General features: G+C 41.9%; 1 protein-coding gene across 7 annotated transcripts in view; it reads right to left on the bottom strand.

Annotated features, from left to right (window-relative positions):
* DUSP16 (dual specificity phosphatase 16) overlaps nt 1–27,479 on the bottom strand; it is a 54,745-nt gene that overhangs the window by 5,629 nt on the left and 21,637 nt on the right. For 2 of the 7 annotated variants that reach the window (XM_057373435.1, XM_057373429.1), the window contains exons 2-5: nt 15,601–16,195; nt 14,320–14,458; nt 4,295–4,458; nt 123–282 (exon numbers count right to left, since the gene is read on the bottom strand). In XM_057373435.1, coding sequence (XP_057229418.1) covers nt 123–282; nt 4,295–4,458; nt 14,320–14,458; nt 15,601–15,831 — 694 coding nt within the window. In that variant the 5' untranslated portion in view covers nt 15,832–16,195. Of the gene's footprint in view, nt 1–122; nt 283–4,294; nt 4,459–14,319; nt 14,459–15,600; nt 16,196–21,963; nt 22,042–24,261; nt 24,882–25,148; nt 26,966–27,479 lie in introns of those variants that run through there. The other 5 variants (XM_057373434.1, XM_057373432.1, XM_057373433.1 and 2 more) reach the window with 5 other exon arrangements.

Below are 27,479 nucleotides of genomic sequence, written 5' to 3'. Positions count from 1 at the left end.
ATCCTGAGGGATTTTCACACCACCCAAAAAACACTCGGGGCTCCTCCAGCCAAAACAGCAAGGCAGACACACAGARCAATCCAAGAACTGCTGGAGAGAGAGAATTCAAATTCTCTACTCACCTATAAAATCGACTGAATTATCCAACCAAGGCAAAATTTTCTCACAAAAGCTGTCATTCACAGGCACTCGGAGGAAATGGGATTCTGGAATAAAATCAGGCTTTGGACAGGTATTGCTGGCGTTCAGGACGTAGCCAATGTCATTCTGCTGCATCAGCTCCTAGGAAAGAGAGAAGATTAAGCCTAGAGAAGTCAAATGGTACCTTTGGCACATTGCAAAGCAAAAAACCCAACTGAAATTTGTGTTGGAATTGCTCTAACTGTGAAAGGGACATTCTTCTGGGAAAAAGACAACTCCTCAGCTTTGAATTCTTGTAACAACTTCAAATGAGACATCCAGTGTGTCCAAATAACATATGGACTGCAAATCCCATAAAAATAACGTTAATAAAAACAGAAGTCATGGTGGAATACCTTCTGCTGCTCTGAWGCATCACTTCCAAGAGAATGAACTTTCTGCTGCTTTGGTTTMAATTCTCACCACACAAGCTGACAACAAACACTTCCCACATGCRGTTTGCTGACCTGAATATGTATTTTCCAGACCACATATCTGGGACTGAAATTGCCCCATCACAGATATTAGTGAGAAATAGGAAATGAAATGGATGCCTCCTGCAGYCACCTCTCAAGGCCAGGAATTTCTTGTTTCTAAGGGAATGTGCAAAACTCTCACAAAACCTCAAGGAAAGAGCTGAAGATCTTGAATTAAACCATTTCCATACAGCACTGAGTGGCATTTTCCAGGAGTTCTGCTCTGTGATTTACAATTTGGTTGCTCAGTTTTCAGTCTCCAGGCCTCTTGCATCTCAGAGAAATGTCACAGGACTAAGCAAAGACACTAAACGTATATTTAAGAGTTGACTGGGCTTTTAAATAAGTCACTTTTCATGACTGCAAATAAAAGACTCTTTTCTGCATCTTGCCATACTTGTGGTATTCAGAGTTGTGCAAATTACTTGGTGATGCAGTGGGCACCTTGGTGCAAAAACACAAGGAGGAAGTTCTAGAAAAATAGAGATGGCTCTACCACAAACCATCCAGTCTCTTCCAAGTAAGCATCTGGACACAGAAAGCAATTTAACTTGTTAGAGGAATGCTTACCAAACTACCATGATTCAGAGAGGATCTGTAAGTGCTGTGTAATACCAGGCTTGGACACTGCTCACACTGAACATAAACATCGGGGAGCTTTTGGCCAGACTTCTATGGAAACTCTTACCTCAAACATCAAAAAAAAAAAAAAAAAGTACCCCAAAATTTGATTTTAATCCTTTTGCTTTCATAGCAGATATCTAATAAAGTTTGTCAGTCCACAGGAGCAATAGCATGGATGAATCCTTACATTGCAGATTTCAACTGGAGATTTACCAGTATGAAAATACAGTCCCAAAGCCAAATGGTTGTTCTTCCCTGTATCTTTAATGCAAGCACAGAGATCCTTTAGTGARGGATATTTATTTAGCAGGAGAGGCAGAACTCTGTCTTGTTCAACCAGAGCAGTGTGAACAGCCTGTGATGCTGAGCACAGATACCCCCAGGAATGGCCCAGTGCGTGTGCAGGGCATGAACACACATGGGATRGCCATGCATGAATTAATGCTGAGGGGGAACAAAGGGCTGCAGGGGAGAAGGGAATCCACATCAGTCACTGGCACAGGAAACTGCATCAAATCCAGTCACTAGAGGTTGGAACAGGGAATTCATGTGAATTTTTGCTAGAGAGCTGGTTTTTGTTGCCTGGAGCAAAATAGGCAGCTCCTCCAGCCTTTGATCCAGAGTGCCTCCCATAAGGACACTCAGAGGATGGAGGTGTGGGCACCTTAAACAGGACATGAATTATGTCATAAACAAACCCCTCCCAGGGGAACAGGAGATGGACAATTCCTTGCAAAGAAAAATCATCAGAAATGTTACTTGCAGCAATGGTCAAAAGAGAAAAAATAAACCAAGAAAAAGGGCTGTCATAGTAAGTTAATGCTTCTTGCCCTGCTAATTTCCTGGGTCCCACTCCCAGGAGAGCTCAGCTCCTCATCCACAAATCCCAGATGTCCCTGTTTGCCCCTGTCCCCCTCCAGTCCTGAGTGCCTCCATACTGCTGCCGTCAGTGTCCTTGCCTGGATTCCCCTCCCACACACTGACATCCTGGAAAGCAGGAGTGCTCCCAGGAAATCCTGGGAATTATCCAGAGGGAAAAGGTACTGGGAATGGGGTTTGTGGGATCTTACGTGTGCCAGGGGCCCCCCAATCCCCAACATCCCTTCCTCGCTATCCTGGGCTGCACAGCTCCTCCCTTCCAGCATCCCAAAGCTCCACAGCAGCCACTCCTGGGAAACAATTGCTGCCCTGAGGTCACTGAGCTGAGTAACTGTCCCCAGAGCAGCTCAGCCCCTGAAGGTGAGTGAGGAGCAGCTGCAATATCTGGGATTGAAGCACACGCACGTCCTGAATTCCCAGGTACAGAGAGGGAGGTGGTGGAGGCCTCGCTGACAAAAGGAATGCCACGTGCAGGGGTRTGAAGAGTTTAGCTAGGGGGGTGTGATGGATTTAGAATAGAAAACTCGATTATTTCCTTTAAAACAAACACTGGTGGGCTGCACAGTCCAGCCATCACCACTGCACTGTCATGCCAGGGTTTTGATGTGAGATTGATTATTCAAATGGAAAAAGGAGGCTGCAGCCGCCAAGTCCGAAATCTAAAAGCCAAAAAACCACCCCAAAATATTAGTGCTTGTCCTTCAGACTGAGGCTAAAGAAAGAGGTTATGCTTCCTTGTGAAGAATCAATCATTCCCACTGTGACATGCTGCAGTGYAATAACCATAACAGTGCCTGCATTGTGAGGCGCCCAAGAGGAAGAAGTGAATTACGATGGGAGGAAGATCCAGAAATCCTAATACTAACAACTCTGTGAAAAGAAGGTAAATGCTCTTTTGTAAGCTTATTTACATTTTATGACTTGTTTAATCTGAAAATTAATAGAGCCCTAAAATGTTATTTTGTTCCAGGAAATAAAATCCAGGTCYGGAAGAAAAGAAAGAGAATAGTTATGCAAGTGGGAAGGCAGAAAGTTTTACATTTGAAATGCTGGTACAAACCATGAGATGTAAGTAGGAGGCTCATTCAGGCCCATAACAACAACACAGATTGTTGTGTGTCACACTAACATTCACAAAGGACACTGTCACTCCTGGGGAGGTTAGAATYCAGTTTTCCTTCTGTAAAAGTAAATACTGCCTTGCAAAGCCACCAATCTGTCACAGGAAAATAACCATAATGTATCACACTGAGACCCCAAACAAGCAAACTTTTCTTTTAGAACTCTTAGGAGCTTTTTAGCATTTTAGCACTGCAAAAAAACATGAATGTTTGCAGAATTAAGCATTTCAAAAGAAATCTGAAAAAAAATCTTAAAATTCTCCTAAGACTTTCCTGAATGAATCATTRGTTTTGCTGAAGGGCACAAACCAAGTGTTTGTGGCTGATACCTTTCCTAAATAAAGCATTATATGCAGAGGTATTCATGCTCTCTGAGGCATCTGATAGTCCTGCATCCTCTAAGTGCCACATGTGATGACTTTGCTGAGTGATTTAAGTATATAAACATTTTCTGGGCTATTCTTCAGAAATCATTAAATACACATGTACTTAGGAAAAAGTTCCTCAATGTAGTGCTACCATAAAAGCTCATTTTAAACAATACCTCTGGTTGTCCAGGTCTGAACACCTCAGTAAGTGCACAGAGATTTGTTTGCAGTAGTCCCTTATTATACAATTCATGGTGTTTAAATGCTATTTTTTCCTAGCACTTGAAGGAAATACTAAAAGCAGACAATCTTTGTCCTACTGTAAGCATGAATGTAATTGTGACAGCCTCCAAGGCCTGCGACAGGAATGGCAGATGGGATGGTTTGCTGTTGGGTGACAGGTTCTTGAGGAATATACTGTATCATCCTCCCCAGGATTGAGGAGAAGGAAGGAGAAAAATTTCATTTTACATGATCCACAGATGAATTATGTGGTGCGTGGATCCCTGGTTCTCCCATAGCTTTCCATGGCTTGTGAGGGCAGCTTTACCTGCTGTTCCACAGCTCTAACACTGCACCATGAGTGACAGATCCCTGGAGATCAAAAACTCACTGCAGGGACCCCCAGAGCACCCAGAACACTCACCTTGTTGAGGACATCTCGCTGACAGCCCAGGTAGAGATGAGGCAGGATTCTGGTTGGGCCAGTGTTGGACACAGGTAGGCAGGGTTGAGAAATGCAAGTAGGGATGAGCGTGGATTTTCCTTCACAGAGACCAGGGAAAGAGCTGGAGAACTCAGCAAAGCCACCTGGGAGAGGAAGAGCAGGTATTTAATTTACAAATGTGGGGGTGTCAGTTCTTGCAGAGCACCATTTGGTGTGGGAGAGGGGRAGGCACTGAGGGGAACCTGAGCAGAGAAACCTCATGTGCCTTTCCCTGAGGTCAGTGCTGGAGGTCTCCAGACAAAATGGGAAAYACAGTAATAATCCTTGGCTTTTCACTCCTTAGAATATGTGAAGAAATACAAATCTGTCTGTGGAACCATCCATCAGCAGCCAAGGYCTGGCTGTGTATTCCCACTCTGCCTGGAACATTTATTTCTCTCCCTCCCCTTCTCAGTTTTTGATGTTTCTTTCCATTCTCAGTATGTGGAAATGATTGTTCAGAAAAACAGGCACAGCAGCCACCACACCAAGAGCAGACACTTTTGTCTCAAGATGCTTTCTAGACACTTCCTTCTCCCACACCAGGTTTACACTGAGATCTCATAAAGAAAAAATCGTATTTATTCAACTTGGTAAAAGCATTGTAATACCTTTAGTAATGCTTGCTTTTAAAATCCTACATTGCTAATTAAAATCCTACATTGCTAATTAAAATCCTACATTACTATTTGTGTGCTGCTCCACAATGAATGTCTTTCATCCAGGACACTGGAAGGAGTTTTATCTTTCAAAACCACACCAAGCCAAGGCTTCTCCACCTCAAGGGGGGAAGGCAAAGCAGAGGGGAGGTTTGCAAACCACAGCAAAAATCCCCAGCTATTTCCTCCAAAGGAGCAGAGTTTTAACTGAAGGAAGAGTAATTATAACCTATTCAGAATGAAGCACCTTTTTATCATCAAGGAATTGAAGCACTGGTGTGCTRAATCTGCCAAATGCTACGTTCACTATGATTACAGTTTGAAGATGGGGATTAAAATTATTYAGGAATAAGATAATGTACTGGTTTGCCAGGGCTTGCATTACTATTGCCTGAATTATGCTTGTTCTTTGGATTTTAAAATCTGTATCATTAGTAAACGTAGAAGCACCAAGGCAGTAGGGTGTAACAACCCATTTTATCTAATAAAAAAACCAATGAGCAGATTCCAGAGCAAATGCTTTATGAACAGCAGTTTCTGCTCAGTCTCCTGAATAAATGAATGAATAAATAAATAAATAAATAACTTGTCTCTTTTGTTAGACAAACTRAGGCACTGCCCATCAGGAGCACTGATCCTGCTGGGATCTCATTCCATTGAATGAGAGRAAGAGTTTRCAAAACAATTCTCTCACATCCTTGYTAAATGTTCTTTYRCATGGCCTAATGTTTTCCTCTCTGTTAGAAGAAGCATTCCTTGAATTGACAGRCAGTATCTATCTCTGATATTGAATTTAAGCAGTTATTTGAAGGGTGGTGAAGTAGAGGAAACCAAATATTGGCCATTTGCTTATTCTTTACTTCTTGGGAGCATTTTTGGCTGCTCTCTGGATCCTCTCACCAAACATGGATGGAAAGAGAAGTCCTTACAAAGAAGCTGCACAAGCAAGGATTTCACATCTGTGCTTTCTTTGCAAAAGAACAAAAAAGGTTTCTTCCAACTACCTGTGGATTGGCCTCATATGTGTTGTGAAACCTGTGACAAGAAATTCAGCAAGAAGCCAAAGTGCAGAACACCTGAAATTTTGGGAGCTGGAACCCATGCTCTGTCATCATAAGGAGCAATCTTTTGTTTTATTTTTATGCCAGGACTCTGTCAAGGCCAACTGAGATGATTCAAGATTAGATACTTCAACACCTTGTCYAGGGCAGTCATCCTTACAAAGTCACTTTTCTTCTTTTCTGCTCATGCTTTCCTAGTAGCACATTGCTTCAGTTCCCTTCCACTGTGAATTACAATCAGAAAAATCTCAAATCTCTAAATCTGGCATTATATTACCCACCCTCCCATGTGCACCCAAGTGAAACCTCCTTTCCTTTTTATCTTAACCTGGTGTTACTATCTGTACTGAACTGATCTGAGAAATATTATAAATATCTTTCAAATATTAAGCTGTCTTCCCCACCATCTTCTGACCAGGTTTTCAAAAGGTTAGKAGCTGTTCAAATGAATCTGCCTTTGATTTATGGCACTTCCCAATACAAAAAGCCTGTTCTAGGTCAGTGTGTGTGGAAAATTGCTTTAAAAACCCACAAGCAAGCAAACCCCATACCAACAAAACAAACTCACACATGCATCCTGCTTCAGCACCAATTTCTTTAAATGCAACAAACTATCAGGGGTCTGGAACAACAGCATCCATGAATATGATCACTGAGCTGTCCTGGCATTGTGAGACTCATTTCTGTTCAAAAGAACTGCAATCATCACTATTTGCTTACACTAACTTACAAAATAAATCTATAMATCTATTTTATAACTATATAGGGAAATGCATGGGGAAAAAACCCTCAGCACTTGAAGATAAAAGGTATCTGTGTGGATAAAAGGTATTTTTATCCACAGAACTCCATGGCCAGTCCACATGAGGAGCCTCTTACCAGAAAGTGTTTTAAGCACTCAGACCACCTGAACACTGCTGCTGTAAATGAAGCAGWCTTTGAAAAATAAACCTTAAATGCTTGGAAAATTAATTTACTCTACAGGTAGGGAAGCGGAACAGAAAATTGAGCCTTAAAAGAAAAATGGGAGAGGTTTTGTTTCAAATTCCATAATGTGGGGATGACCTTTGCCAGAAAGCAATTTTTTTCTTTACATCTCCTGACCTACMTCAGTTGGATCAGGGCCATTGGCAGCACTGTGCAGTTTGCTTTAATTAGAGAAAATACACTTTTCTGCTGCAGTTTCTAAATAACACTTCTCCCACCACTGCTCCAGCCTCAGGTGACTCATAAATTCATTGCAAGAGCATATTGAAACTATGGGGCAGGGGGGGAGAAATCTACAGATCATTAACAGAGCTACTGTTTAATAGAGTTTCACTGAATTCTTTGATAAATGCCATTGGGCTTGGAAATAGATGACTGACAAATAACTCCAAAATCTTCTCTCCTCACTAGAACCACACAGGTTGCTGCACTCTTGGTGGAAAGCTGAGCTGAACAGCTCTCTTGGCATTCAGCAGGATTTTGTCTCTACAAAACCACGGCAGGTGCCAAAAGCTGTCAGAGGTTCTGGTGTGTGGCAGGGAACCCAACACCTCCCCGTCCTCACAGCCAAGTGTTTCCTGCTCACAAGGCTCCACATCCATCAGCAGAGATCTGGCCAGAGCCACTAAACCCCTTGATTGCCCCGTTGCTATGGCTCTGAAAGTGGKGATTGCAGACCTCCCTTTGATCGAGGCTTCCCTAACCACTTATGGCATCAAAAAGGGACAATCTCCAAGGGAATCTTGGGGTCACAAGTGTCAGCTCCCTTCTCAGGCAACTCAGGGAKCAAAACAGGCCCAAACCCAGAAAGGATGAAAAAGGTTTCAGCAAAATTCCACAGTAAAAGTTTTTCTTCCTTACATATTCACTGCTTAAGTCCTATATAAACAGAACTCCCAATGAACTTTGCTAGAAATGGGAAGTGGCAGGGAAAAAATATGGGATCAGGTGGCAACAAATGACAGAGAAATATTATTGATTTGGGAAGAGCTTCCTTCCACTGAGGGAATGGAATCCATCCAAACCCTTCTGATTACCCAGTTTAACTACCACTAAACACAAATCATGAATTAATCCAGAGGAATGACTCCTGAGAAGCACAAGCACTTGCAGCAGCTCATGTTTGAGTGTTCAGGGGGAACAGAGCTGTAAATGAAGCATTCCAGTGCTGCCAGGGGCCCTGCTACACTCAGGGACAGCTCTGCCAACCACTGTGCAGCTTTGCAAATTAAAGCTCAGTTAAGCCCAAAGGTCTTGATTTGAACACTCAGGACAAAGTTGTGAAGTGCAGATCRTCTTTCATTTGTTTTATGCAATATTTAATAAAACCCTTCCAGTTAAATCACACCGTAACAGGACAGGTGATGTTTCTTATGTTCATTCCATGTTACACTGGTTTCTCTTCTTCCTCCTTGTCTTTATATTCCCTTCAATGGGATGTCAAACTATTCAGAGATGGGACCAAAACTAGACAAGACAAATCTGCAGGGAACACGCTAATTACTGATTAGCCCCAGGGAAGAGCAAAAAGCTTAAGCAGAAACACCAGTTACTCAAAAATCAGTTTCCAAAATACGAGCATCATTCTTCACTGACATCACAGAGCATGGAYGCTCCCTCATCCATCCATCCTGTGTCTCAACTTACACATATTGGTAACACAGAGAAAAAACAAACCAGGAGGCAATTCTGATATTTCTATGTAGCTGCTCATAAAATTCCTGTTGTAACAGCCAATCCAGTAATTCCTTTCAAGTGTCTGCAAAGATGCAGACAGGTGCACGAGAATTTTATCMGTTTTAAAGGAAATAAAGATTTWAAAAAAAAAAAAGCAGGAAAATTTGCAACTACCTCTTAAAGATAATATTTAGGCCCTGTAATKCTCAGTAAGCCTCACCAAAGGCCTGCATTCAAAGATATGCAGTGGAGTAATCCATGTTTAACTTCTGGGGTTTTTTTCCCTCTTCTCCTACATCGCAATTTAGAATTTGTTACTGTAAACATTGATTAGTGCCAGGCCAGTAAGGCAACAATTACCGAAAACTAAAAAAAAAATAAATCAAACAGTACTACAGCAAAGACAAAATATACAAAGGCCAAAGTTGTGCGTTTGCTTTGCTCAGAGGCTCCTGGAGCTGTGGCTGAGCAGCCCTTTCCCAGTCCCACTCCCGTTGAACATTAAGGTGTTTATCTAAAGGCTGCAGTATAGATTCTTCCCTTGCCATAAGAAAGGAAAGTTGTAAACTTTCTGACTCAGGAGTTTTATGAATCTGCAATGTTTCCACTCTGTCTAAARGAGCTGTGGAGCTCCACAGGCCGTTAGGACTGGCGCATTCCAGCTCTGCTCCGCAGGGACCCGTGCCATTTTCCATTACATAAGCTCAGGCTGCAGAGCTGTCAGAGARCTCCCATCCCATTCCTGTCCTCCCTCTCAGCCACAGGGAGCCTTTCCACRGGATCCAAGGTCTCCCAGGTTGGGAAAGCCAGGGGTGTTTTTATTCYGGCGGCGTTCGGAAGGCGGCCCCGYTATTCCAGGTGTTTTACAAGCACGGTAGCAAGGGAAGTTCTTTGCCCTGGAGGGTTTCTGCCTTTGGTAAGACAAGGTTAATAGGCAGGTTAAACAAACAAGGAAAGGGAGATGTGTGAGAATGGGGKCAGTGGGTTCCCATCCCACCCAAGTGCCATATTCCAAGGGCCACGTAAGTACAAAGAGCAGGGTGGACACCCACACTCGCCCTCTCTGGCTTTAAGGAAAAAAAACAAACCAGAAAACCTTCACCCTAATTTCAGTCAATTAAATTTCACAAGTATCCAGAGGTATCCAAAACAAAAGCAAACTTAACAAGTTATTCTTGGGTTGGAGAAATGTTATGTGAGCTCTAYTCTAGTCAAACCTTGCTCTCTCACAAAAGACAGCAAATGGATACACATATGAAAGTAATAAACCCTAYTCCCATTCTTCACGTGCTTAAAACAATCATGGCACTAAATGTACACTGAAAATTGCATTTTAACTGCAGAGAGTGGGAGGATATTCACAGAGGACTGGCTGTAGCCAAGGGTACTTGGCTTTTCTAAGCTTTCTTAAAAACGGATGGAGAGGGGGATTTTGAAGGGGGTGATTCAGAGCTGAGCTCCTCTCTCACTCCCATCTCCTCCCCAACCTGGCTGAACTCCATGGGTGATGGGACCWCTTGGGGAATTCTGCATTCCCTCAGCAAGATCTTTACCTCTCCCAATAGAGACTTCCTTCTAATGGAATCAACCAGTGGGAGTGTGAGGAAAAATGGCATTGTGGAGCAACAACCCCTCCTCCTCCAAACACTGGCAGAACATTCCACAGTTCTCATTGCACTCATTTCAATTYGTGGGTAACCTGCTTATTTTAACTGATGAACACCATTTCAAGGGGTACTCGGGGTACTYTGCAATAGGAAACACTCAGAACTTCAGGCAGCCACAAGTGAAAGTTGGGAAGCTCCAAATCCAAATGTTAAAAGGGGTCAGGATGTTTGCCAGGACTTTTTTCAAACCTTGTGCCTTCTTTCAGTCCACACTGAACCACATGGCACCCCCTTGCCCGACACATGAGACTGCACTGGAATAAAGCCCTTCTTACAACCCTGCTCACTCCAGCCCATGGAAATGAGCAGCTCTACCCATGAGAGAACATTCTCCAGATTTCCTGCTCCTCTGCCACAATAAATGTTTTTTCTGGTGATAAAGCAGGGACAAAGCACTGGACTTTCTTATCCAGCTTTGCTTTAGGCAGGTAAGACCACACAGTGGTGAATTACCCCTGATACTGGGGGTATACTGGTATTTTTAAACTGGTAAACYGGTATTTTTAAACTAGAGTTCTTTAAATGGGTTTCCAATTCCCAACATTTSTAAAATGAATGGCGGGATAAGGAAGGCTGAAGGAGAGTTCCTGACTTGCCTCCTTTTCCTTGGATCTTCCATTTAACACACACACTTTGTTGGGCAAGGGACAGGTCAGGGTRAAACAAGGAATTGGGAAGTTTCAGCAAAAACATCCCTTTTGCCACAGTGCTGGATTATCACTCACTGCTTTGTTTGCAGGACCTTTGGTCAGTCTCACTGAACTCATTCTGTTTGCTGTTCCTTTACACACTCATTCTGCCTCGGATGTTGTTCACTGTCAACTGCATACATCCCTACCATTTGTCACTGAAGAGAAAAGCAAKAATTCATTTATTTCTCCTTATTACGGTGGCTTTGTGCTCTGCAGGAGTTTATCAGAGAGCTCTTGTGGAGGGAGAATCCACTACAGCACATTAGTGCTGATACTTTTTATAGGCAGAAGAGCAGCAAGAGATTAGCAGGCAACTCCCCACCAACCCCTGTCTGAGAGGGAKGCACTGAGTGCTTCAGTGTTGGGTTATCACAATTTTTAATGACACTTTCTATATAGTTTGGAGATTTTTTCTGGTTTTCTTTTTTTGGTTTTTTTCAGAAAGCGTTCTGTTTAGATTGTTTTCTACAAAAAAAAGGTTCAATAAAATCAACACTAAATGACAAGCTGTGCTTCACCTTCACAGGAAACACTTGAAAGGTAACCATCATGAATATTTGAAAGGTAACCATTCATTTGTGGTTGCACGAATAGAACTAAGCAAGATTAAAAGTAGGGAAGAAAAAGTATTTAAGGAAAGTAGAATATAAATTATTTCCATTGACACAGTGGAATAGAATTTAATCAAGCCTCTTGATGGTCACTGCCTTGATAATTAGCATTTAAGCAAAAATCAAAGAATAAAAACGCTATTAACTAGGAAAAGGGACTCCATGCAAGTCAATCCAATTCCCAGCATATGGGAAGGAATYAAGTGGCATCCCTGTGTTTAAATCTTACTTAACTCAGAGGARCAGATGCCATGATGGGAATAGAATTAAGCCCTCAGTGCCCATATTTCAATATTTTGTGCACTGTTAAAAATCAAGAACCAAAACGAGTATTTAAATTCCTGAAAACATTCCTCACCAGATTATGAATATTTTTATGAGGTTATATCAAGAGCTTAAACTAATCAGTGAAGGTTCCTTTGAGGTCTTTACAATRGTTACTTCAATGAGAAACAACCTCCAGGGCAGAGCACACCTTTATGCACAATCTAAATAAAAAAACCACCTCCCCAAGTGCTCAGTAATGGGGGGTTTCAAGAAGAACAGAGGCAGGAATTTCAGACATCTGTTAATTGCTCCTTATTCTGTCCTAACAAAAAATATTTTCCTACCCCAAAATGTTTATTTAAGGTCACTACTGTAAATAAACCAGATTTAGTGGCATAGGGAGAACTCAAGTCCAAAGGTTTTTCTTTTTACACGGGGCACTGACCCCTGCCCTCATTATGGGCCATAAACATTTATGAGAGTTCGTCATCAGCTTGCTGAGACAACATATTTTATCTAATTTTGCAGAGCCCATATCAATAAACTCCAAGGAGCTTTCCACAAGCYTGAGTCTACCCAATCCTCCTCCTCCTTCATCCCACATCCCAAAAGGTTTCTTGTGTGTGCATTAAGCAGCCAGATTTTTAATAGAAGCAGAAATAAATGCATGAAATAAGCACTTGCCTTTAATAGATCAGTAGTAAATTATTTCCTCCTATTTCCCTCTTGTTCTTATACTCCTCTGCTGCTGTTTTAAAGCCATCAGTTGTTTCTGCATCCATAAATATCCCCATCCTGGYTATATAAACAAATGTAAGAGGAAATTCTCAAACCTGACCTTTGCTAAGATAAATCGATTTGAAACACTAAAATAAAAATCCTGCTTTTCATAAGGAAGATTTTGACCCATTAGGTCCCCAAATTAACCCTTACCAGCTGTGCATGGCTCAGTTCACCTCAGCTCAGTGTGATTTAAGTGCCATTTCCATCTTGGACAGACAACCACCACACACTGGGAATGAMAACAAAGCAAAGCCATTTCTCCCAGTATCTTCTTCTGAAGAGATATGAACTGCTTCTAGACCAGCTTATTTTTCAAATAACAATTTTCAGTTAAAGAGACTATTTACCACTTATTCCAGCAGTCTTGCATGAAGCATTTACTGTGCCTGGACACCACACAATTACTTGGTGGCTCTGTGTAAGAAGAGTTATTTAATCTAMTACTGCAGTCCACCACCCACAGGGSCAATTCTTACCCAGACAGCAAAGAAAACAAATCACCAACCCTGCCCAAGCAAAAGTAAAGCTCACATGAGCACCAAACACAYGTGTCCAAGTGCAGAAATTATTCACTTTCTCTGTAATCACTTTGTAAACAAGTTGAGAGAAGTTCTCTCACCTCCCTCTCACTTTCATCATCACTACAAACTGCAGTGAAAACCTGTGCCTAAGAGGAAGAATCACTGGAGTTATTTCCCTTTTGCCATCATTACTCAGTCCCTGCCTGTGTTTCAGCATTTCTCAGAATCCAGGTGTACACTTCATGAGGTCACTGATCAGTCACTGCAATGCATTTCCCACTTGTATCCATCACTCCCTCTTCTTTCAGCCTTGCATCGACTCTGTGCCCTTCCTTGCTCCTTCTTGTGAACACTGTCTGCCATTCCCTGACAGAAATAATGCACAAGCACACACTGAGACCAGCAAATCCTGTATTATAAGGAATTTGACTGGGATTTAAAATTTTTAAAAAAGCAAAACCAAACCAAAACAAAACAAAAAAAAACCTAAAAAGAAACCCAAATTAAAAAAAACCCAAAAAACCCCCCAAAAAAAAGAAAAAAAAACCCAAAAAAAAAGGAGGGTGAAGGAAAAGCCCTAAATGAAGTGCTACCACTTAAAGAGCTGAAGTTTGTAAGTCACACAAACTAATCTCCATAACTGTGGGAGATCATTTCCTTTGCTCTTATTTTAATAATTACCAATTCAGTAAGGAAGAGATTTTCTTCTTCACATGTACAACGCTGGAAAAAAYAGGGAAGCCCATTTCTTTTCCTGTTTTTTGACCCTAAAGTAGAAGCCATACACATCTAAAAACCTCTTCATTGATCCATTTCCATTTACACAGACGAATGGTGTGATATATCCTCTGCAAGATGCAATTTCTAAGCACTGCATGTATTATCAGAGTCATTATATGSAAAAAGAGCTACAGAAAAGCCTGTGCTGTAACTGAAGCTTATAGCAGCACCTGTAAAATTCTACAGGGCAGCTGTACCAATGGCATTTCCTTTCTGCTCTTTATTCCAGTGTTTCAGAGGTTTTGTTTGGTACATCTTACCTGAAAGCAGGTACACAGAGCTGAAATTCTTCTCCAGTTTGCCCAGGAGCACAGTAAGAAAGCAGTCAGATGCCAGAGAGGTCACATCTTTAGAGCTTTGGTCATACACCACCACTTCCTGCTTGCAATCGATTTCAATCTGAAACACAAGGAGCTCAAGAGTGAAGCAGGAAGGAGGAAGATGATTAAAAGCACCACATTATCACCTCCATCAGGTTCCCACATATCTGCTGGAACAGCAGTTCAGATAGACACTTTTCTTACACACCTGTTCACTAAACAGTTTTCATTTTATTTTTCATCCCCCTCGCAGATTTAATTCCCTTGAGAGTTTCTAAATTGATTATCTGCTGCAAGGTGAAGCCCACTTCCCAAATTTCTGTCATTAGRTAATTTTATGTCACTTGTGAAACCCTCTACCTTCAGCTAGGCTGGTGGATTTGTTTACAACCTGAGCTTTTCAGAAGGTGGCTCTGCCTCATTTTCTAATTCTGAGGATTCCTGCACATAAATGAGACCTTAAACTGCCTCTAAGCCACACATTACCTGGTTTTGGTTACCTGCACAACTTATATATAAAATACATTTTAGATGATAAAAATTAAAAGTTTCCCTTTTAACATGTTGAAACAAGAATGTAAYAGATTATTTTTGTACCCAAAACAYGTGAAACAAATACCAATGGATAAAAAACCCACCAACACCCCCTTCCATGCACACACACAGATAAACATTAACTTTTAACAGCATAGCTATTTTCACTGATAACACTATTTGGAAAAAAACAAACTCCTCCCTCCAAATAAACAAACAACAAAACAAACACCAAAATCTGTCAAATTGCTCCCACGAAAAGCCATTTAAACAGCAAGTAGGAGGCAGGATTGACAGAGACACAGTTTCTTTGCAAACCAAATGACCACTTGCTAAGCAAGCCCCACCACCACAGACCCCAAAGAATCCTTCAACATTGAGGAGAGAATGTTTCTTGCCTTAGTTACCGACATTTGACAGACTGCTTTGCAAGACACACAAGAACACTGAGGAATTTCAAAATCCTCCCCTTTACTCTGTCACTGCTCCAACAGAGAATCCCAGTGATAAACTCAATCGYAACCAATACCCTCTTTGATCAGGGAACATCTCAGCTAAACTCARTTCTCTCATCTTGTTGGGTTTTGGTTGGTTGTTTTTTAATGAAATACCAAAGGAAAAATTATCAAAACTTGCTTTCCAGCCAGTCCTTTAAACAARTCCAAGGAATACGAGGGAACCCCCTACCTTGTGTTTTGCCGAATGCTGAATGAGCTCTGTAATCAGAACCTTGTCCTGCTGCAGCCTGCGCTTCATGAGCTTGGAGCAGTTGATGTTGATGGCATCCAGGATGTGGGACGTGTTGTACTCCACAAAGGGGCGGCTGTCGATCAGCAGCAGCTTCTCGGCGCCGCTCTCCAGCAGAGCCACCAACTTCTCGGCCACAATGAGTCGAGTCCCGATCATCTCATCGGCCATGACAACAACGAGGCCTCTCTCCCCACCTCCCGCTCTAATTTGCTGCGATGATGTAATGGCTGTGTACTCAAAGGCTTAGCCACACCATTGTGCTACAAGTGTATGAGGTCATGCTGGTAGTGACTGGCAAAAGAAAAGTTAAATCCATTTTCAGAAAGAGCTCTCGGACTGAATGTCTCCTCCTGCTCGCAGTTGATGCACAAAGGGTTGGCTCCACAAAGCAGCCCCTCACGTCTGATTCATGGGGAGATGGTTATGGAGTGGCCATCGCACAATCCACACAAAAGATGCTTTCTGGCGGCTGCTGCATTACATCACTCGATACCTTTGCTCCCACCCATCGGCTTCACACCACATTAAGAGCCTGCGAGAGGGGAAGATGAAAAAAGCAAAAAACACAAACCAGATGAGGCCGTGAAACTTTGCAGAACAAAACGCTGAGCTCTGAGGCTTAGCTGTACAGTGGCCGTGCCATACAATAAACACATTCCTGAGGAGTTCTCCTCTCATGGATGTGCCAAACACCTAGCGAGAGCATTGGCAGCTACAGCCTCTGAATCTATTCCAACCCTCTTGCCTGGACAATTATCTTGTATTTCAGGCAACATACCCTGCCTTAATTGCAGACTTTTGTTGCCACTAGCTCTGCCTCTTCACAAGACTTTGTCAGAACATAATTAAGAGATACTGCCCTAAATCAGGGTATTCCTTTCAATAGCAAAACTATTTAAATAGTGCATTCAAATCAACTATTTGAAAGTGCATTTCAGCACTTCACCACTTAGTAAGAAGTTGTAAAATTAGTTTTTTAAACATTTTAAACGTCAAACATTTTTAAAGTTTAATGCCTCGGAAAATACTTCACAAACCAGCACTGCAAGTTGGGGGACTGAAACTACAAATGAAAGGACCAAATTTACATCCATCTCTCTGAAGAGCAGGCTTGAATCGAAACCAGGACACGATGCCACATCAGGACACAARCATTTTATTTGAATTAATGACCGGAGATGGATGAGGTGTCACACTGCTGCAAGGTGAAGCAGTGAGCACCCTTCAGTTCTTCCTGGAGCCAGTGTGATGCATGTGAGGTGTGTAACACTCAGCACTCATTCTAAATAATCTCTGAAACCAACTCAACTTCTCTAGAATTAGATCCTGACAGCATCTGAACACCATCAGCTGCAACAACCGAGCAGTAAAAGCACCTGACACGTGTGACCCCCATTTTGTACCATTGCCTTAGGGTCCTAGAAACTCCCAAAACCCATTCTGATGGTACAAGTCCTTGTAGGAACGCTCCTCAGAAAGGAACCACCACAGGGCTGCATCCTTCAGGGGCTTAGCTCACATTTTAGCTGACATTTTCCAGCATTGCTGCTTCCATTTGAAACATTGGTTATTTATCTTAATCACAAAAAAAAGTAATTAATTCAAACTACAGATAAGTTATTATGAGTCCTGTTTTACAACAGGTCAGTTGAATTTGGCAATGGGAAATCCCAGGTCAGAAGATATTTACCATTTAGATATATTGTACAAATCTACATTTACAAAATCTTAAGCAAATTAAATTTGGCAAAAAGTACAGAATTCACCTTAACAACCCAAAGGGTGAAACTGGAAATTGTTCAGTGGCAATACAAGAAAAACACCAGTTTCCACGTAGACAGACATTAGGTTGACAAAATGGGATTTTCCATTTGTCCTGACTTTGGTGCTGTTGTGACAATGCTATTAAGCTTGCCCAGCCACTGCTATGGGAACACATAGCAGTGAAATTCAAATTGCTCTAAACTACCCAAAAATATTGGAAAATASACCATACCAAGTCTTAATTAAATGTTTTAAAGAACCTGGTTGGGAGGTGTGCTCCCCCTCAAGGAGCAGTCATTACACTCTGGTCTCAGGAAGGAATCAAAAAACTTTTGATTATTAAAATGCCATTTTGCAAGGAAGGGGAAAGGAACTGGATAGTTAAGTAATATTTTTTCCCCCCAAGAAAACAGTATTGTACCATTTTAAAGTTTCTCTTAACATGTCCTGTCACAAAATTTTTCTTTTATTCACATCAAAGGTTGGCAGATACCAAATCCAGTGAAGTCAATGAAAACTTTTCCACTGGCTCTAGTGGGAATTGGCTCCAGCTCTTCTGTAAGCTAGACAGTTTGTTCGTGAACTAGACAGTTTGTTTTGATGAATAAATTGCTGACTTAAAGTCCAAGTAATAACAGGAAAATAAAGCAGCTGAGAAAGTACAGAACTCTAAAACGGATGCTGTTAAAAATACTTCATCTTTAATTTGCAGCTTTCAGTTTGGGTACGCTTCTTATCTTCTAAATGCTTTCTGTTTGCTGTCTCAGCTTTTCACAGAACAGAAGTTTGTTTCAGAAGACCCTTGAGAAGAACTCAAACCAGTCATATCTGGTGATAGGGTAAAGAGCATGTAAAGAACATAAAGCAAGTGGCTTGAGCCAAGAATCCTTTTAAATAACCCCATTACCTTAACGGACAAAGTACCTTGAAAGCTTCTGCCCATGGCCTGAAAGCAATAAACTTAACAGTCATGACACCTTGAGCTATTGCAATTGAAATCCTATTTTGACAGGAACCTCTCCTTGGGTAGGAGAGGGACAACACTGTTTTGAGGTACAGGTTTTTCTTTTAATTGTCTCTGTTTCTGGAACTATCAGAGTTTGGGACCTATCTAAGAGAAGCTGGCAACCTCCTGCTTTAGGTAAACACTTAAGCTCTCCTCCCCTTCCTCATGACTGCTCTTATCACTCAGATGCTATGAGGTGTTGAAACATCTGTTTAATTTCTAATGCATTTCTAAAACCATAAAATTCAATTTCTTAACTGTTCTCTTCCTTCTTGTGACTTAGATCTCGGTGGTGTAAGAATGSCTCATAAAATGATACACTATAATGCATTGCCTCACACCGATCATTATGTTGCTGATTTCAAAGCCAGGAAGCCATCCTAGTCACAAGGTATTCCATGCTAAAATCAGGATTATCAAAAGTGAGCCATAATTGAGCCATGAGAATCCCCCACAAACTCCTTCACGACCACACCGGTAACACTGCATGGCTGCTTCCTCCTTCTAGAGGAACCTCAACACTGGTACTTTTAAACAAGAAAATTAAATATTTAGCTTGCTAATAAACTAAAAAGATCTGTTCCACAGTACCTTTACAGCTTTCCCTTATTGTTAGAAGAACCAAACCAACAAAACCCCGACTACCTTGCACACAAACAGCAGYGGATTTCTAATGTGTATGTTCAGAACTACAGAACTACAGGAGCTCTCCTGCCTCAGGGATTTCTGCCCCCATCCCAWATGGCTYAGATGCAGTGAAGTMAGCAARTGCCAYRTTTGCASTTAGGTGGTTGSTTTTGGTYTTTCAGTCACAATAACTCACATTTTGTATGCACTCCTAATTTCTACTGCTATCCCTTTGACTGCAGGCAATTCCTCCCCATCACAACAGGAAGCTTGTTTAAGTTATCTCAGGCTTTGGCTCATATAGGATCACTGAATTATTCAGGTTGGAAAAGACCTCCAGGATCATTGAGTCCAACTGTAAAAGTACCATTGCCAAGCCCACCACTAAGCCATGTCCCTCAGCTCCACATCCACACATCTCTTAAATCCTTGCAGGGATGAGAGGCAGATGGAGTAGAACTCATTTTTAAAACTTTCACAAAAAGAGTGTCTAATTGTACCTCGGTTAAGGAACTAGCAAAGAGCTTCTAGAGGYCTTGCTACAATCTCTGAAAGACTTCTGCCTCACATATGAAGATAACCTTGAAGGTGAACCTTGGTGTCATAAATGCCTGCCTACGTCACCAACGCCAGCTTTGTCAGGAGCTCGCAGCAGTGCTCTCACACAYGTCATGCAGAACACCAACAAAATCACTTTACAGCACCTGAAGGTTACAAGGTCCTGATGGGCAGCCTTTATCAACTCAGCAGGGGCATCTGAAGGAGCTGGGTTTTTAAAACCATGTATTTTTCCACCTTCTGCAGGCAAACGCGTGTACATTTGAGGAAAACATCATCATCTCCTATTTCTGTTTCTTAGGGTGGGCACCATGGTAAAAGAAAAATTGAAAAGCTGAATGAAAACACAGATGTAGGACAACCCAAACTGAAGGACACGCTACTGCTGGCTGTTACACACACAAGGGCTCTGTGGCTTCAGTGTCACTGGGAGTGGCCAGTGGCCCAACAGCACCAGCACCAGTCCCTGTTAGCACAGTCACATGTGAGACTGGATAAAGGAGCCTGCACCAGCGGGGAACTGCACATCCAGGAATCACAGGGCGCATTTCTGCTCCTGYAAGAAACTTTTTCCCTCGGCCAATATCAGCATCAGCCTCAAAAAGATGGAATTAAACGGTGTTCTGGAGAGATGCTTGTACCCATCGCTACAGAAGACTAAGTGACAGCTGAGAGAGGTCCAAYCCTTGCTCAAGATGCTGCTCAGTAGCAAGAAACACAGAGTGCACAAGGGAAATAGGATTTTTAACAGAAAGTGAGGAATGGCTGTTCTTCTGACTTCAGCAAGGAAGCCAATAAATTCCAGAGATCAACAACTGCGTAATAAAGTGCAAAGTCTGGGGGAAAAAAGAAGTAGTTGAAGTTTGAAAAGCCTACATATTACCATGTCAGAACACATAGGAGTGAGATTAAAAATGCTCGTGGATTCAAGGAGCTGTCAAGAAGTGCTCATGTAATTTCCTCAGCTGAGGAGAACGAGGGTGTATTAGAGCTTTCTGGATGATTCAAGGATGTGTCACTATCTCATAAGCACATCATTTCCTCATGCTTCCGGGCTGGGAGGTTGAAGAGCAGACACTTTCTACCACCCTCTGAGCATGCTGCATTTCAGTGCAAGACTGGACAGCAGCACAGAAAATCACTCAAATAAAAGCACATCGATTTCTTTTACATGTCACTCATGTACTGTGTTCATAAAAGAGAAACGGTTTTAAAAGTTTCACCTTGTTTTCCTTTGCTTATTTATGGGTGCTCCTTCTTCTACTTGAACACATACTTTGGTCAAAATGCAGTCCTAATTTTCTCTTCCTTGTRGAAACACCAGCCACATGCATCTTAGATTACATGCTGTAACCACGAGAAAGGCAAGTGTAATCCATTGGAAATAAATAGATGAAGGTGGATTTTCTGTTCAGTACTCCACTGCCTGTCATCCTGCTTGACTAATTACTCAACTTTGATTACTAGCTTTTAAAAAAAGCCACCCCACTTCACTRTGCTCACCAATCTGAGAACTGAGGCATGGAGAGAGTCAGGAAGGAAATCAGCTTCCCCTGAATACACTGTGTGAAAAAACTCCAGTTTAGACCTTTAAGCTCACTCTATTTCTATACCCACTGCTCAGCAACACTTTTACCACTGGCAMTCTGAGATAGATGGGCTAAGCAAGAGGAATGGGCCTTCCCTTCAGATAACAGTAAGATATTTCCTGTCACACAAGTAGTCATATTTGAAATAATATATTATTTCAAAATAAAACAAAAAAGCACACCAAAACACCATGTTTTCCTGACCTGCTCAGCAAAGCCCTCAAATATCTGCAATGTTCTCGCAAACACCGTCCATGCACCATCTCCTTCTCTGAGCAATAAGCCAGGTTATCATCACTTGCTTTTACCAAAAGCCAGGCTCTGTGACATTCCCAGTAAAACAATAAACATTTATTCAGTATCACAGCAGGGAAACCTGGCTGGCAGAATGTGGCCTCATGGGAAGCATTAGAACGTTCTGTTGATATGTTACATCAYTCTATTCAAAACACACTCAGACTTCATCTGGGGACTCCCTTCTCCACCCATACAAGCCAGAAGCCCTTTCCATTTCAAAATCCTCTTTTACTGCAGGTTCACAGCATATAGGTCTGTGGCAACCAGAATGAAAGCTTACTTAATCCACTCCAAACATAAAYTATAATACATTACATTTCTGGGTTCCTACTGCCTGGGACACTAGAMAACCAGGAAAAGTGTCAATAGATTTTTAAAAGATGATTCTCTCTCTATGACCTGAAAATGAGAACTTTTTRATTAATTCATTATTATTTCATGTCAAAAGATATTGCTCACCTACATTTAAGTCACARTCTACATGGGCTGAACAGGACAGAAGGTGGTCCACATACAAAGGCCAGCAGAAGGTATTATCTAAACACAGGGAAAAATATTATTCATATTAAATATATCCTTGTCACAAGATAAAAACAAACATAAAGAATAACCAAGCAAACATACACAAAAAAAAAAAAACCAACCCCACCCCATCCCAAACCAGGAAATGGATTTTACACTTTCAGTGCATACATTTGCCATAAAATTCCCCCAAAAACATGAAAACCTAGGTGAGAAGTTATTTATAAATGCTGGCATTCATTTACATGGGATGGGTCCAAAACAGAAAGTTATGCTGTACTGATTTCCTAACAGAAAAGAGAAAAAAAACACCACAGCAAATCTCTCTACTATCTTTAAAATTTWAAAAAAAGTTGGAGATGCTTAAAAATCCCCCAACAGACAAGGCACCCAACAATAGCCTTCCAAACTCCTTGATGTATCTTCCTGCTAGAAAACCAATCCATAACTAAGCATTCACAGGTGATGCCTTTGCATGGAACGAAGCAAATTCTCCAACTCCTGTTCAGTATCTGTTAAGGTGGAAGATTGCCACGAGGAGGTGTGAATCTATTGCATGGACACAGACCAGTGCAACAGCCTTCTTGTGTAATTAATCCCACCTCCCCTAACAAAGCCAGCATTGGGAACTGGGAACACCAATCATACACAGCCATGCCCACCCAAAGCACCTGCTGTTCCAATGGCAACAAATGAAATAACTTTTACACAGGGAAGCAAAAATAAACACGTYGGCATCAGTTCCAAACTGTCTCTTGGGCAGCTAAAGCCAAGATTCAAATGGTGGCTGCCAAGAGATGACAGCTTCACTTAATCACTGTGACATAAACCATGACAACACATCATTGCCAAGCAGTGCCTTCCTGTGAGATCCACGAGTGGCTCTGGAGCACGAAGCAAAGGATCTGAAACCTGGGAAGAGCCACCCCAGCAAAGGGCTGGGCACATTTTGGTGAGCAGCCTGAGAACCCACAGCATCCCACAAAGAACAAACTACAGGGAGCCATCCCCTCCCTGTCTTCAGGCAAAAGGCAGCAGCAGAACCTGGGGGGAGAACCCTTCAAACACAGAGGTCACTGCCCACAACAGGCTCTGCTCACTGCGCTCAGCCCTTGACTGGGATCTGGTGTTTGTCCCTGGAAGGACCCAGGCTGCAGATCCTCTCACTTCCCATCATTAGTTTGTAGTCATACGTACGTGACAGCAGCAGAGCAGCAAAGATCTGCTGAAGATTGGGCTGGGTCCTTTTGCCCCTCTGTCTGCTCCAACTGCTCACTCCTTTTTGAGCTGCAGGAAGAGGCTCTGCAGACCTCCCTGGCTCCTGCCCATAATCCAGTGGCAAAAGCCTGGCAGGAGGCAGTGGAGAACGAAAACTCATCCTACTCATCATTCTTGTTGCCATCCCCTTTTCTAATCTTATCCCAGAAATTCAAACTGAACTAATGCATGACACTCTTTAGGCTCTGCCTAGGGGCAGGGCCCTGTGATCCGAGAGCACCTTGTGACAGCCCAAGGAAACAAAGTTCTGAGATGAAAAACATCTCCCTTTTTGTTCCTTAATGCTTCACATGTGGCTCCTGACAGCTCTCCACATTCACCAGTATCTTCCTCTCCTATTGCCAGCCACAGTTCTGCAAAATTCTAACAAATAAACCAGCTCTCCACTCAGAACACTGTATACAGTTTTCCCCACTTTAACAAATACATGCAAATCAAGTGTTTAAAGCAGCCCCCAAGAGCCCTCATTTCATCACTGGACATGATTAATTCTGCTGAAGAGCGGATGAGAAACAAAGCATATACTTAATTTCAACACAGTTTACTGGAAGGAGGTGTCACATTTTAAGAACAGGATCCACTCATGATTGAAGACYGAGCTGCTGCAACTTCAGCCATAAGCATTAAGCACATTTGGAAATTCCCTGGCAAGGCTGTTTAAGGAACAGACATTTCCTGTAATTTTCAGAAACATTTTATATCCCCCCACCTCCTTTTTAGTCTTGGTGGTAAGAAGGGGAAGGGAGAGAGAGGATACCATATTACCATGAAGTGAAATATGAATAAGCCACCCAAGTTTTAAGTGGAAACTTCAGCTATTTGTGCTTAGGAGAACGTTTTTAAAAAAGTCTTTCATCATTAAGAGGCCAGATTTTTCTGCTGACTTTAGAAAAAGAAATATACATCCTTTCAATTAGGGTGAGTTACAGAAGGATATAAACTTGTCTTTATACTTACTTCTGGCAAATAAGAAGTCCTCCAGGCCTTATTTAAATACCTTTTTCTATTTTCCAGAATTCGAAATGGAAGCCTTTTCTTCTCCTCTCTTGCTCAGGGCCTTCCCTAAGCTGCAGCTAAACAAACCCAACCAGTCGGGTCACGCAGAGCGTTCCTCCCACAGCACACAGTGAAGAGCACTGAGCAAGAGAGAAGCCACGGAGATATGGAGCAGTCAAATGTGACAGCATCCCTCTAAGGACCTCACCACCTTCTTCTTCTTCTCAAAAATCTAATCTTGTATGAAGTATCCGGTATAAAATTTATAAAGTTTACCGTAAGTTAAGATTATTTCACTTATCTAAGTGATCCAAGCCTGAAGAGCTGCAACCCAAAGCCACAGCATGTAACACATGAATTCACAAATCAAATTAAAACTGAAGGGCAGTTGCCTATCACCAAAAAAACATCCTGAGTGCTACTTTGGCCCTGTATTCCATTCATCATGGAATAGGGACCAACTGTCCACACTGGCCACCCTCTACCAGCTTTCAAAGACACAACGTAACACACAAAGAAAACAAAGTGGCRCAGTGAAAAAATTAAGGTGTTGAACAGATTAATAAACCTTCAAGCACATTGCAATTCCAGCATATCTTTGCYATTTGTGTGACAAGGGTGCTTTAGAGCAGCATCTTCCAGGACACCAAGGTTTCCAGCTCCTACACAAGCTGCCTGTTCTGAACTGACAGCTCTGCAGACCCATACAAACAGTGCCTTCTGTATTTTATGTGGCCATCTTTTTGCTGAGGAACAGGTTAAAAAGAGGAGTGCTCAGAAGAGTAGTGCTAAATAAACACCAAGCACAGCTGTTGTCATAGTCCATGCTACTTCTTTAAAAAGCTTACCATGAACGGAGGTAAGATTGAACCTCAGAGTTCTTCAGATAACGATTACCTTTTAAATATAAGGTATTATGCCTAGTAAGAGCCTTTAAGGGGGAGACATCCAAATAATAYAGCCCTGCAAAGAAGGAGGCCAAAAATTAGACTTAAAAAAAGGCAACTCTGATCTGCTTTGTGATCACTKTATGATAAAAACAGAAGGTGGATCTGAAGCCTTTGAACAAGGACCAGGATGGATTTAAGACATAGGATAATGATGGAAATTCTACTAGGGAAATTAATCAGAATAGCTTCTGGGCAAGGCAGGGATGAGTTTATTGCAGTAGACTTTTTATTGACTCTTCTCTTAAATTAAACTGAATTACTAAAGTGAGTCAATCTTCTTTAAGAACAGAGACTTGTAAATTGCTCGCAGGATACAGTACAACGTGGGTTAAAATGTTCTGGTCTTTCACCCATTTGAGGAAATTACACCAGTTCTCCCGGAAGGCAACATGCACATTCAACCCCTTCACATCAGGGCATGAGAAAATTTGGAAGGAATTTTTCTTCTTTTTTTTTTTTTTTTTTTAACTGTCAACATTATTACTTTGTTTCTTCCTGCTTGTGTTTGAAAATATAGTGCTGCACTGCGCTGCATGCATGTCCTGTCAGCTGTACAGGGAAACATCTAGAAGTTTAAAAAAATACCTAATAAAAGTGTTAATTAAGTCTGTTGTCAAACTCATTTTAAAAGCCCTCTGCATGCTCTAAAGAAAATTAATATTGTCACCAGAGTACGCTACATAGTGATAAAAATATGCAGCAGCATCTTCAGCAGGGAGGCTGGGCCAAATAAAACACTGGCATTACACATATGTAAGCTCAGTCCTGCTGATTAAAGAAGTTAAATTTAATTTGGTTTCTCCTTCAATGACRTTTACATGGCAAGGAAACAGAAGAGATGGTGGAGAACAGCAAGTCCACAAACATGATACAGCACAACTGTCCTGAAGAGGGAMTAGAGAAGGAAACTCAGAATATGCTGTACAGCAATGGCTCTCAATTAACATGGGGRAATAAATCAAGTTGTTTTGATGTTCCCAGAAATTAAACAGTTGCAGTATTCCTGCTAAGAGATCTGGCACATTGGGCTGTTCAGAGCAGTGAGGGATTCAGACTATGATACAGAGTGATGGCTGAATTGCAGATGAGGCACAGAAAATACAATAACAAATTCCTAAATCCARATGATTGGGACCCAGATCTCTCACCATGGTGTAAGACTCTGGGAACAGAACATGTTTTCATAGCTAATTTGTACCCACAATGGTAATTAGGATGTCCTGCTTATTGAAAATTGCTTTAGAATATTAATTTAATTGACAAGATGGTACCAATAGGGCCTCAGTTGGGAACAAAAGCAAGTGCCATGGTACCTCAGTGAGCTATGATCCCAATAATGTGCTCTGGAATGTCTTTCCCAAGGGATCCCAAGTGCTCCTTTGAATTTGAATCATGTTCTACAAGACCTGCAGCAGTGCCAAAGCCACATTTCTAACATGGTAACCACATGGCTGRGAAGAGAAGCCACATCCATGTGCAGAGTGGGAGAAGGAGAGCGGAGGATGTTCCCCAGCTGTGCCTCTTGCACAGCCTGTGTCCCTACAAACATTACCACTGCAGCACAATCACAGAGTCACAGAATGCTCTGCTTTGGGAGGGACCCTCAAGATCATTTCATCCCAACCTTCCTGCCATGGGCAGGGACACCTCCCACCATCCCAGGGTGCTCCAAGCCCTGTCCAGCCTGGCCTTGGACATTTCCAGGGATCCAGGRGCAGCCACAGCTGCTCTGGGCACTCCTCACCCTCACAGGGAAGAATTTCTTCCCARTATCMCATCAAACCCTGCCCTCTGCCARCATGAAGTCATTCCCCCTCGTCCCATCATTTCACGCCCTTGTAAAATCTCTTGTAGGTTCCCTTCAGCTGCTCCAGCCTGGAGTAGAGGATGAAGAGTGAGATAACCACAAATTACAGCAATCTTCTTAAAGAACAACTGACAAAACGAAAATACCATTTTATGCAGTGGACAAGAATTAAAAGGGACCAGAACTTTYTAAGTTTTGAAAGGAAAAAATGTGMAATACCAAACCAAGGGAGTAAATTATGYTGTTACAATGAGATAGGCATCTTMCTCAAGGRCCAGGGTCAGCAAGAAATGTTTTAYAGCAACCTCTCTATGTGAATACCAAAGAGAAACAAAACATACTCCCTTAAAATAAACTGGTATTATCCCATTTGATGCGCGCTTACACGTATGCACAGCTCTGTACAAATCTATAAACATAAA

Source organism: Malurus melanocephalus, unplaced genomic scaffold (assembly GCF_030028575.1).
Source record: "Malurus melanocephalus ecotype Western Australia unplaced genomic scaffold, MMel_1.1 scaffold_197, whole genome shotgun sequence".
NCBI classification, from domain to species: Eukaryota; Metazoa; Chordata; class Aves; order Passeriformes; family Maluridae; genus Malurus; species Malurus melanocephalus.
Note: the sequence above shows the minus strand (reverse complement) of the source record. Positions and strands in the feature narration are given on the sequence as shown.